This window comes from Phocoena phocoena, chromosome X (genome assembly GCF_963924675.1).
Source record: "Phocoena phocoena chromosome X, mPhoPho1.1, whole genome shotgun sequence".
Classification (NCBI taxonomy): Eukaryota; Metazoa; Chordata; class Mammalia; order Artiodactyla; family Phocoenidae; genus Phocoena; species Phocoena phocoena.
The window spans coordinates 111,292,048-111,305,117 of NC_089240.1; the positions used below are offsets into that span (position 1 = coordinate 111,292,048).

The window sequence follows — 13,070 nt, forward strand, 5'->3', positions numbered from 1 at the left end:
CAGATAAGCAACCACTTTTCTGTTTGTTTTTACTTAAATATATTTTTAAAATTCTGTATTATCCAGGGCACTTTTAGAAATCCTTCAGAATGATAGCTAGTATCTTTTATATGGACCTTGCCCAATTTCCTAAGTGACTGAGGGTATACCTCCTCTGGCCCTGTCAACATTTTATAATCAGTGATACTAAGTACTAATCTTAAGTAGTATGACATTTATCTTTAACTTATTTGGTAGTACCTCAGAATTTCATTGCCAGCAATCAGTAAAATAGTATGCCATTTTCACCTTTTAGATGACTTTAATCACTGCTGTTTAAAAAGAAACTTTTGGGGTGGAAGTTGATATATTTGAAAGTAAACAGATAATGTTACTTGGGAAAGGCACCTATTGAACTATGAACATCCCTGGAGTATACTATATATCCAGAGCATAGTTAATATTAAATGGTGAGACCGAAGTGTGGTTTTTATTTTAAGCTGTTAAATTTCAACATGAAAGTGCCCTTTATTCAGAATAAATATGGCATTCATGAAAGATGAAATACAGAAGGTGCCAAAGAGCTGTGAATCCCTCCCAGTGTGAGGCATAGTGGGCAATATTTGATTTTCACCACCTCTTCCCTCCTTCCAGCAAACAGAACTCTACCTCAGCTCTGACTTTAGATTCCCACCCTTTCCTGTAATAATATTGTACAGTCCACTGTTTGTGCTTTATGAGGTACCAGAATTTTAAAATAACCATTTATTTTAAGGAGAGATTTTCAGATATTCCATTACAAATTCTCCTGAAACCTAATCATTGCTTTCCTTGTATTGCAGTTAAAACTACTGGCTTTAGTACAGGGAAATGTGTTACATTTATTTGAAAAAACGTATCCCTCCATAATTTGATATTTTTTACAATGAAAGTCTGAATAGTTTAATTATTATATTCCTAGCTAAAATTTAAATCTGAGTCTCAAAAAAGGCTCTATGCTTTACAATGTTTTTGAAATACACAAATGCTAAGAACTGTGCTACAGCTGACCTATATGATCAAATTTGGTTGCTGCAAAAATCTTATGGACCGTCTGATCTAAAAATCAGTTCGGTGTAAATATTTAATAAGTTTTAAACAGCAAATGCCAAAATTTAAGTAGCTGATTTCTTTTTTCCTATCTGAGAAAAAGAAATCTAGTTCTGTCATTATTTAAGCATGTTTCTTAGATCTTTGATGTAAATATTTAAGAACCTTAGGATTTGGAGCTAGTATATAGGTTGTACTATCTTTCAAGATTAAACTTAGTCATTAAAAAACCCTTTCTGCCCTTTGACTTAACTTTCCTCACCTTTTAAATTTTTCTCATTTGTTTAAATATTGGTTTAATAAACAGAACTGCTTCATATATCTAAGCGATTCTCTTATTTCAAAGAGAATGTCAAGTTCGAACTTCATTGTTCCAAACTTTTACATGTATATGTATGTATGTGTTTTTCCCCCTAAGCTGAGAGCTGGTCCATTTGATGAGTTCCAGATCGCTACCATGCTAAAGGAAATTTTGAAAGGTCTGGACTACCTGCATTCAGAAAAGAAAATTCACCGAGACATAAAAGGTATACAGAAGTCTAATGTGAACCTGAGAAAAACAGATGCATTTTGAGGAAGCTGAGGGTTTTTTCATCTCTTTTTCCCTCCTAGCTGCCAATGTCTTGCTCTCAGAACAAGGAGATGTGAAACTTGCTGACTTTGGAGTTGCTGGCCAACTGACAGATACACAAATTAAAAGAAATACCTTTGTGGGAACACCATTTTGGATGGCTCCTGAAGTTATCCAGCAGTCAGCTTATGACTCAAAAGTAAAGTGTTACCTGTACAAACTATTTTGTTTTTAATATTAAGTTTTATGTAGCGTACTATCCTATTTAATAAACTGCCTTAATACTCCTTCCTTTTAAAGTATTCCTAAAGCTAGAGTCATGTCAGTTGTTGCTGGTAAATCATACGTTCCCTTGTTGCTGGTAATATTTGGACCTTCTTCCCTTCAGTGGCCTTTCATCCTACTTGGAATACAATCCAAAGTTCTTACTATCACATATGTGTCTCTCTACAGTCTGGCCCTTGTCTACCTCTGGCTCATCTCTTATCACTCTCCTCTATTTTCTTTTTTTTTGATCTCTCTTCACTTCCATTTTTTAAAAAATTAATTTGTATTGGCCCTCTATTTTCTATCTGCTTCAGCCACAGTGGCCTCATTGCTGGTCCATAAACACAGCAAGTCCCCTCTAGCCTCAGGACCTTTGCACTTGCCTCTCCCTCTATCTGGAATAGCCTTTCTCCCAATTAGGTCTCTGCTTAAACATTACCTACACAGAACAGTCTTCCCTGGCCATCCTGTGTAAATTTGCAGCCCTTTTACCTTATTCATTATTCCCTTATCCTGATTTACTATTTTCTTCACAGAACTTAGCACCATCTGACATCCTATTATTTATTTATTTATCTGTCTCTTCTACTAGAACATAAGCCCCTTGAGAGCAGGGATTTTGTCTGGTTTGGTCACCACCTGAGTCCTCAGTGCCTAGAATACAGTACCTGGCACAAAGTAGAGTATTTGATCATTTTTTTAAATAAATGAATTACATTAATAAAAATTTATTAACATCACATTTCTTGAGACACTTTCATATTGTATGACCATTAGACTCCACAGGTTATTTTGTGGCATTATGTTGGAATGGAATTTCAAGGTAATTGTTCTTTCCTCCTTACCTTAGGCTGACATTTGGTCACTGGGAATTACTGCTATTGAACTAGCCAAGGGAGAGCCACCTAACTCCGATATGCATCCTATGAGAGTTCTGTTTCTTATTCCAAAAAACAATCCTCCAACTCTTGTCGGAGACTTTACTAAATCCTTTAAGGAGTTTATTGATGCTTGCCTGAACAAAGATCCATCATTTGTGAGTATATATGCTATGACTACTATTTTCTATGATCAGATCTACATAGAGCCAGTGTGGTTTGTTCAACAGTGCCTGTGAAAACTGTCTAAGATCCATCAGGAACGTGATTCTTCCCTCTGTGTTGCTAATTTCGTTCAGTTGTTGACAAGATCCGTAGTTCCTTCTCTCCTTCCCCTGCATCTTTTTCTCTTTTTTCTATGGTCCCTAGCTGCTTCTTTATTCTGTTGATCATTTCCTATTTCAGGGGGAAATAAAGTTCATTTTCTAGGGTATCATTATGAAAGTATATGTATAACTAGTCACAATGATTTTTATTCAAGTGTGTTTTCATTTTTCATGAAAAGTTGTTTGCGTTTCACTATTTTTTATTTAATGTTCAGAAATTCCAACACGAAGTTGTATACGTTTCCTGAAGTCTAATGAGCTCCATTCATTTACTTGGCAAAGTTGATTACAGTTGTTCTACTGTTTTGAAAATAAAACTGCCCGATGACTTCGAGAAACTAGAAATATACAGGAACTGAATTTGATGTGACAATGTTTAAGTTGCTAATGGATATTCTCATAGTAATAAAATACTAGGGGGAAAAGTATCCCCCACAGCACCTGGTGTTTGTATTTAGATGCGATATGAATTAATGTGTGATGAAGAAGGGGGTCATATGATATGTACAGATAATTAACAAAGTTACAGCCTTGCTAGTTTTCACCCTTTTTTCCAATTTACAGTAAATATAATAAAAGTATTTTAAAGCACTATTTTGAAACGTTTTTAAATTTTTACTTAATTATCAAAGTCCTGCCATGTGTTTCTCTGCTTTTAAGAAAGCCCTGCTGCCTGTTGCTAGTAGGTAGGCCACCTTTTGCCCATTGGGCTTTAGCAAATTGGTACCAAAATAGTGAATTTATTTTGGTTGCCTTGAGCCACTTCAAAAATAGAATTAGCTATTGTCCTGTGGCATTTTAGTTATCCTCATATCTGCAGACATACTTTTACACCTTTCGGCTTAATAGCTGAAGTGATTTCTTATCACTCCTTGCAATCAAAAGAGCCTAGAAATACTCATGCGTCCTTTCTTTTTTGTTCCTTAGCGTCCTACAGCTAAAGAGCTTCTGAAACATAAATTCATTGTAAAAAATTCAAAGAAGACTTCTTATCTGACTGAACTGATAGATCGATTTAAGAGATGGAAGGCAGAAGGACACAGTGATGACGAATCTGATTCTGAGGGCTCTGATTCGTATGTACCAATTATTTAATTTTGATGTAGATAGCCCATTTTAATATTGCATATATTTTAACTGTGATCCAATATGCTTTCTCTAGCATAAAATATAAACCTTATTCTAAAGTCTGACTTTAGAAACTGTGAAAATCTTTTAAAATCACCGTCTGTGAAGTACAATGAATTTGGAAACACGTTTTTTTTCTTAGAAGTGAATTGCTTTAGTTTTGAATGGCCTCGGTCTAACCCCTAGTGGATACTTGAGTATATTACAAAATTTTGGAACAAGATTCGATTTAAGGTGTTTTACTAGTTTGCCCAAAGTGATGAGGAGCAATGTCTTCTCTTACTTTGATGGCAACCTGCAAAATCCCTCTGGAGAACTAACGTTTCCCAGCTCTTGGCCATGTACCAAACCGTGATCAGACCGGGACATTGAAATATTCATTTATATCTCATTTGTACACCCTAAAAAGTTGCATTGTTTCTTAACTGCAGCATTTATACTAACATTTTAACCTCTAAGTCCATAATTTAATTTACTCCTTCGTTAGCTGAATTGACACAAAGGCAACACCAAATTTCTTTAGATATACTACTTGCATTTATGAGAAATTGCCCAACTTTTAAAAGGTCTGAAAAATACCAGGATAGTTGTTTTTACTCTGTTCTAATGGTTGTTGGCCTTAGCTGCCCAATGAGAGTCACCCATGGAGCCTTTCAAAAATGTAAATCAACTATACTGCAATATAAAATAAAAATTAAAAAAAAAATCACAAGCCACGCTACAGGAGATCCTGATCTAGTCAGTGGGAAGGGGTTGGGGCAGGGCTTTATATATAGTAAGAGACCTTCACGTGTGATTCTGGTACACACTTAGAGTTGAGAACCATTGCTATTCTTCAGTAAAAAGCAGTGTCGATTTGAAACTGAGATCAAATGATTTTTTATACATCGGGACAATTCTCCGTTCGGAGTCTGGCTGCGTTGATTAGGTATTTTCACCAAGCTGTATCATTTAGGAACTTACAGAAGTATCTTTGGCAATCTCTTTAGGGAATCCACCAGCAGGGAAAATAATACTCATCCTGAATGGAGCTTTACCACCGTGCGAAAGAAGCCCGATCCAAAGAAACTACAGAATGGGGCAGTATGTATATGGAGATGATCACTTCCTCTTGGTAGACTTTTTCAAACTATATAGTGAGAGTATGATGGCCAAAAATTGTTAGAATTTAATACCCCTAAACGCTCATCTACCTCACTGTGTCCATAGTAGGTTTCATTTGCCATTCGTTTTGAGCTAATTAAGGAAAGGTCATAGAAGTCATTTAAGTGGCGATTGGTATGTTTTAAAATGCATTTTACCTAGAGATATCTAAACCCATTGGAATCGTGTATATCAGTTGTAATCCTCTAAGTTAGAGAACTTATGGATGACGGATGGGAATTAGTGATGGGAAGAAAGCATGGAAACTTGCCCCGTATTGGGTCTTTTGGGAGGAGGATTCCGATGAATGCACATGAATGATTATTTTAATGTCATGTGTATAATCTGTAATGTTTGTTCAAAGGAGCAAGATCTTGTACAAACCCTGAGCTGTTTGTCTATGATAATCACACCTGCATTTGCTGAAGTAAGTACAGATTCATTAGCTTTGGATATCTATTTTAAGAAGTATAATAATTTTAAATGTTATAGCTATTGATCTTTCTCAGCTTAAACAGCAGGATGAGAATAATGCTAGCAGGAATCAGGCAATCGAAGAACTGGAGAAAAGTATTGCTGTGGCTGAAACTGCCTGTCCTGGCATCACAGATAAAATGGTGAAGAAATTAATTGAAAAGTTTCAAAAGTAAGCTTGAAATGTCATTTTAAAAAAACTATTTTGACATTTTCTATTGCATGTTCATTTATGATGCGATAATATAATTACCTACTTGATTGAGTCATTCTGTTTATTCCTAACAAAGTCAATTCTTAATAGTCATATGCTTGAAAACTCTTTGTTTGTTGCCCATCTTAAACATTAGCTTTTGGAATTATTATCTTCGGGCATTACAAGGTAGTTTTCCACTGAACGAAATGGCCTGGCTTTTTTTTTTTTTTTTTTTTTCCCCTCTCCCTGTTAGTAGGAGTACAGACAAAAGGTCAGGGGACATATTCTTATTTGGACCCTTGTAAATACCATTGAGGAATGCTTTCATTCTTGCCACTACTCTTATCACACTGCTGTTCACATTGTTTCAGTGCTAAAGTTCATTAAGTTTAACCCCCATAAGAAAAGTTAAGGATTTTAGGTAGAGAAACTCAAATGAAGACTCTAAAAGGTTCTTATGTTTGATTTTAGTTTCTATACTGCCTCTTGAACTGTTGCTTTAGCTTTGTTCACATTCAATAAAGTTCTTACATTTAATTTTTAAATTCCCTTTAAAAACAAGACTTTTGTATGCATATACAAACACAACTCCTTAGCTCAAGCAAGTTGTAAAAAGCACTACTAATCTTAGCCTTAATCCCATTATATTGCTTCTCAGTGCATCTTTATATTCCTTTGTATTTGTGATGCTGCTGGGATCAAGTTGGAACAAACCATACAGCCTGTAAAACACATAATCTCCTAGATCTTTCTGGCTGATAAAGCCTATTTATACTCATCAGCTAAAGCCCCTCTTAAAATCCCTTAGTTTTTAGTGGAAACCTCCCCTCTTTTCCAATTTGCAAACAAATCAATTGGAAGTTGTAAAATCAGACGCAGAAGGGATTTTTGAACTGCTTTACATTTTAACGTTTACATGATGAGACGCAATACAATTTTTGTTTGCTGAATCAATTCTTTCATTGCAGAGTTCATACAGATGTAAAATAGACACATGCATAGTTGTATATCAATTTAAGTTTTTCTTAATTTTATAGGTGTTCAGCAGATGAATCCCCCTAAGAAACTCCTTGTTAGTGGCTTCTATTTCATATGGACCCAGAGAAACCCACCAAAGCTACTTCAAGCTTAACAATGCTTAACTCATGAGCTCCACGTGCCTTTTGGATCTTTGCGACATTGAAGATTTGGAAGAAGCTATTCAACTATTTTGTGATGGTGTTTATCATTTTATATTTTAAAGAGATTATTTTGTAAGGAATAACTTTTAATACTATAGTTTCACCTGTATTCTAGTAAATGTTGAGATGCAGTTTTGCTTTTAGGTATCATTATTACTTAAGTTACTAGAATGAATACCTTTCATGTTTTGATCTTTAGTTAACTGTACAGTTATGAAACATACAGCTCTTTCAAAGTCATCCTAAATATTCAACTTTTGTAATCATCAAGCCTCAAAAAGCTTTTTTTTTTTTTTTAAACACAAGCATATTCTAAAAATGACTACTGGTGGGGAGGCGGAAACAAGTCACACGTTCTTAAAGCAGAAGGTTTTTTTTTTAATTTATTTTTGGCTGTGTTGGATCTTAGTTTCTGCGTGAGGGCTTTCTCTAGTTGTGGCAAGCGGGGGCCGCTCTTCATCGCGGTGCGCGGGCCTCTCACTATCGCGGCCTCTCTTGTTGCGGAGCACAGGCTCCAGACGCGCAGGCTCAGTAGTTGTGGCTCACGGGCCTAGTTGCTCCGCGGCATGTGGGATCTTCCCAGACCAGGGCTCGAACCCGTGTCCCCTGCATTAGCAGGCAGATTCTCAACCACCGCGCCACCAGGGAAGCCCAAAGCAGAAGTTTTTAATAAGCTCTTAGAAATGAAACCTGGAAAATTATTGACTCTTCTCCCAAGTGGGTATGATATTCCAGGCAGCTCAATGATGATCACATCTGAGAGCCCTGCGTTTGAAACATTTAGAGGCAACATGTAGCAACAGAGGTACCTCTTGGTGTGCAGTATTTACTTTCTCTTATAGAAGACACAATTGACCCTTATTTAACATGGTTGGAAAGTTAAAGCAGTACTAATTAGCCAAGGATGGATTTTTGGTAATACCGGAAGAATTCGTTTTTAATTCATTTTTAAAATCAACTCAAATCGCATATTATATGCTTGGATTTGGGGAGCTTAAAAGAAGCTGATTATCATGTGATTATAAATACCTGATCAACAGGTATGAATATAATTTACACCAGCATATTTTTGTCATGGTCATAAAATGTCCTATAAACTATTTATACATTTTTTTCCTCATAACTATCCAATACATAAACATCATTTGTTCATTTTTGAAAGGGTATTTAAATAAGCGTTTTCTAGTTCATATGAAAATAACCATAGTACAGGATGATTTCTGTCTGTACAAAGGTAAGTTAGACTGTACAGTTAATTTTCAGTTATATTTATGGTACTGTTACATGGGTAATACCTTTTTCTTTTAAGCCCAGTATATATATTATGCCTGCCTAAGTTCTGAAGTGGGGCTGTATTTCAGTAGTTGTAGAATCATTGATATTAATTAGTTTTGATAGTTAATGTTTTATTGTTTGGGTCTGAACAATTTGGTTTTTGCACAAAAGTCATTTTAATAAACCTGAATAATTGCCAAATATTAGAAGAAAGATTTTCTTCAAGTGAAGAATACAGTTTTTAGTCAAAGCGGCCATTACCTCTTCCTTTTTTGTAATAATACAGACACTTGAATAAGTTGTTTTTGTGTCATATGCCAAGAAGATTTTTTCATTGGTGCCTATACTGTAATAATTACTTTTAACACATTGTATTTTGAAGTAATAGTTCAGTTAAATTTTTCACCTGCTATGTAACTGAAACTCAATTACAGTTTATAATTTGTAGAGGTCTGGTGGTAATTTTGCAGCTCATATCATGTATCAAATGAATATTTTTGTAAAAATAAAAGCAACAAATTTTTAAATTGATTATTTGAAACTGTACAGCACAGCTGCACCATGGATAGAAAATTGTATTGCTTATTCATTATAGTTATTAGTCCTGTAAACTGTTTCTGGGTAAGCATACTTCAGTGTTTTGGGGGGGGGGTTAAAAATAAATATTTAAATTTCCTGGTCCCCAGTGTTAGTTTTCTTGAGGTGGGGGTATGGTGTGGTATTTTAATTGTTTCAAATCATTTCTCCCGTCCCCTTTCATTTATTGTTGGAACTTTTACACCAGTGTTTCCATTGGAAACTAGAAGGTATTCTTCACATTTTATTAAACATTGATTATAGCTCCAGTGAATATGTCCTGATTTCTGCCTCCTGTCCTGACAAAATTATTAATAGAGTCCTCTTTCACTCAAAAAAATGTCCTTCCTAGGTTATACAATAAACTTTATGGTCACCCTAGTTACAGTTTTATTAGGAAATTTTATACAGATTTGAACGCTCTATTTCTCTGGGGGAAACAAATTTCACAAAGATTTCTAGAAACTGAGATGAGAAATAGCATATAATCCTAAAAGAATTTGAGTTTTTCCTAGAGAAAAGGTCAAAGATGAACTTAATATAGCTTTGAGTATCTATAGGATTAATATATAGGTGATTGGGTTTCAATATTTTCTTATTATTAAATAGCTATTCTAGACTTGTGAGTTACCGGATTCGATTCCAGGAGCAGGAAGGAAAGTGCTAGCATGTTGGAAAGAGGTAGAGTGAGGTATATTCAAAGGGATTTTTGTGGTGTAAGGACTAGGAGAGTAAGGAAACTATTCCATCCATCTTTTCTCCATTCAGTCATATATAAAAATAGCTTGCTTACATGATTGCATCATTTCTTTGAAGTCACTACCTAACATTATCTTGTAAATATGTTTTACTTACCATTAAAATCAATAAAGAAAATAAAGTTCTCAAATAGAATGCTATACCTTCCAAGGGAAATAATAGAAAAATTTTGAATCGGCCAAGAATAGAATTTTGAAAAAAAAAAAAGAATAGAATTTTGGTTCATTAACTCAGCCTGGAGTACTATCCTTTTTTTTTCAGCTACCCCAATTCTACCACTTCTCCATCCCTGACTGTACATTTTTACCTGCTTCCCTCCATTTCCTTGTTCTCTAAATGTCCCTTCCCTTAATTGTAGGCTAGAGCCAATTACTTCTGAAACTGACTGAAACAAAATGAAGTTCATACTTACAACTTAATTTTCAAATAAATGGGTTTCCGTCACTCTTTATTAAAATGCTGTTCATCTCATTTCCTTGCCTACATGCACACAACAAGATATGGCAAAAAAAAAATGCTTGCAGGAGAGATTACATAAACAGACCAACATGTTAACTTTTATCTTTCACTACATATTACAGCTAGTTAAGAATAGAGAATAAGTCAAACATCATATTATCCCCATCAGGCAGATGTCTGGCTTTAGAAATTGATCAATTCCTGAATTCCTGAGGTTTAGAATTCTGCCAAGTCCTAGATTAATTATAAACTTGTGTTCTGTTGAGAGGATCTACGTTCCTTCTTGTTCCTGAAATATAGGAGAGCCATGCTCCCCCTAACATATGTTATAAAAATTGAAGTCTTTGGGGCTTCCCTGGTGGCGCCATGGTTGAGAGTCCGCCTGCCATTGCAGGGGATGCAGGTTCGTGCCCCGGTCCGGGAAGATCCCATATGCCGCGGAGCAGCTGGGCCCGTGAGCCGTGGCCGCTGAGCCTGTGCTCTGCAACGGGAGAGGCCACAATAGTGAGAGGCCCACGTACCGCAAAAAAAAAAAAAAAAAAAAATTGAAGTCTTTAACATAAAACAGGGCCATTTTTACTGGGTCCCACACGAATAATGAGGACTGAAACCTTTAGTTGTAGTATTGTTTAAGAACAACATGACCAACACACTCACAGTCTACTAAATCGCTAAATGATATCAGAACCCAATTCTATAGGTCAATCCATACTGTCACTGTTCTTCAGTGTTGAAGAGCCTGACCTTCGTTTATAATGTCTCTTCGGGGAAATGTATAATGGAGATGACAAATACCCACCTCACTCTGCTATGGGGCTGGTGAGGAAAGGGCATGTTCCAGAATGATTCAGAGGGAATAGAAGAGTGAGGCTTGAGGAACGGGGCAGAGCTGGATCTTTCATAAGCTAAGTGCCTAATCTTAGAAGAGTCCCTTAATACCAATGCATAGTAACAAAGAAAGTGGTTTTTGCAGAAGGTTCCTTATGTTTCACCTAAGTTAGTAACATGGAATTGGCCTGGAAATGTTCATAGGGTTCACGTTTTAAGCTAAAAAGTAATTACATGGTTTTCACAAAGTCGTATCTTCAGCACTTGATGTATTGAAAGAGACATCTTCATCTTCTTCATCTAGCTGTAGGCTACCAGAAGACAGGCGGATTCTGGCCGTGGGTGAACTTATTCCTTTGTCATACAAAGAGTAGTAGTCTGGTTTAAGAATCTCTGATTCAGAATCACTGGATTCACTAGCTACATACCCTTCTGTTGCTCCCTGATCCACTAAAACTGTTGGAAACTCCTGCTCTGCAAACACATATGTAAACAGGTCAGCTTTACGACTCAGAGCAGGACAAGGCCCTAAAGGTCTAAATTCTGATCCAAAAGGAAAACGGATAGTTTTCATGTCTGATTGGCTCTGGGACCGTTTAGGGGTTGGCTCTTGAATGTTACATGCAAATGCATCTTCTAAATTTGGATCTTCCTCTTCTAGATCTACATTGAGGTTGCCCCTGCCAGTAGTTTGGGCCATAGCTTCTTGGAGTTCTTGAAAGTCTTGCTGAAAGCTCTTCATTCTGAGGTTCCTTGGGCTTCTTTTGGCTGGCTTCATTGCGGTAGGCTGTAGATAGCTGTCTGGCCTTTCCCTTTCCTCTGCCATGATCGGAGACTGTCTGGGCACCTGGGGTGGTCTGTCCACATAAAAGAAGACTTGGGGAGGCATAATATCAACCTGCTGACCAGTACAAGGAATATAGGGCACATCTGTGTAAGTTAGCTGCCTTGCTGGACTCACTTTGCTTGTAAGGGCAGAAGATGTGCTCGTGTGATTGTCAGCAAACTTACAGCTTGTTTGGAAGGAGCTTAGAGGACTCTTTTCCTCATAGTGGTCAGGATCGGGGTCGGTGGTAAAGACAGGGTCTGTATAAATAAAAGGGAACGAGGAACTGCTCTGGGACTGATGTAATGATGTGGGCTCTGCCTCTGGTTTGGAATGCTCCAGCTCGGCTGCAAAGGTCACCTCCACTGCAGAGTTTCTCCTCCTGCTGTCCAGCACAGGCTCAGAGGCGTGCACTCCATTCACATTTCGGTAGTACCCACTGCCATAGGCTAGTCTCAAATCTTCCACCTTGAGAGAAAGAACATGTTGGTGAAAGAAGGAAAAAGCCATTTGGTTGGGGTGGGGGCAGGGATCTAAATCAGCCTTGAATTTTCAAAGGTAGTTTTTCACAAAGGCCTTTCAACCCATGTTCTATGCCAGGGTTGATAGATAGATACATAAAAGGTAATAACTTGTACCACATCCCAATTTACGTGCAGAAAAATACACATGACACTTTCCTTTCTCAACACCATCACACTCCCAGCCTCCGCATTCTCTATCTGCTTGAGCCAGCATCGTACTTCAAGCAATATGGTTAAGTAGCTGTATTCACGAGCTAGGAGTTCTGTCTTTTGGTCCTGGCTCTGCCTTTACTTGCTGTGTGACCTTAGGCAAGTCTCCTAACCTCCCTGTTCCAGCCTCCTCCCTATTTTCTGTAAAATGGTGGGGAGGAGGGCTGTAAATGGCATGAGACGGTCAATCAATAGATGGTACCTTCCAGCATTATACCTCTGTGATGCCTTTCAGATAAAAATTGCCTCTGACTTGAATGAAGACAGAGTTTATGAGACCTCTAATTAATTTTTTTCAAGGGAGAGCAATGGTTCATACTATAAAACTCAAATGAAGCCATCATCTCACAGTTCCAGGAGAATAGTACTTTGTTCTTAACA

The 13,070-nt window shown here is 36.9% G+C and overlaps 2 protein-coding genes across 2 annotated transcripts in view; one reads left to right on the plus strand and one right to left on the minus strand.

The window, feature by feature from the left end:
• The window catches only part of STK26 (serine/threonine kinase 26), a 62,787-nt gene extending 55,275 nt beyond the window's left edge, over window positions 1–7,512 (plus strand). Inside the window, exons 5-12 of the mRNA XM_065900105.1 lie at window positions 1,487–1,595; window positions 1,681–1,838; window positions 2,757–2,942; window positions 4,038–4,186; window positions 5,228–5,321; window positions 5,746–5,808; window positions 5,891–6,027; window positions 7,089–7,512. Coding sequence (XP_065756177.1) covers window positions 1,487–1,595; window positions 1,681–1,838; window positions 2,757–2,942; window positions 4,038–4,186; window positions 5,228–5,321; window positions 5,746–5,808; window positions 5,891–6,027; window positions 7,089–7,113 — 921 coding nt within the window. The 3' untranslated portion in view covers window positions 7,114–7,512. The remainder of the gene's footprint in view (window positions 1–1,486; window positions 1,596–1,680; window positions 1,839–2,756; window positions 2,943–4,037; window positions 4,187–5,227; window positions 5,322–5,745; window positions 5,809–5,890; window positions 6,028–7,088) is intronic.
• A 3,831-nt stretch (window positions 7,513–11,343) lies between these two features.
• Window positions 11,344–13,070, minus strand: part of FRMD7 (FERM domain containing 7) — a 44,444-nt gene continuing 42,717 nt past the window's right edge. The window contains 1 exon segment of the mRNA XM_065900262.1: window positions 11,344–12,423. Coding sequence (XP_065756334.1) covers window positions 11,344–12,423 — 1,080 coding nt within the window.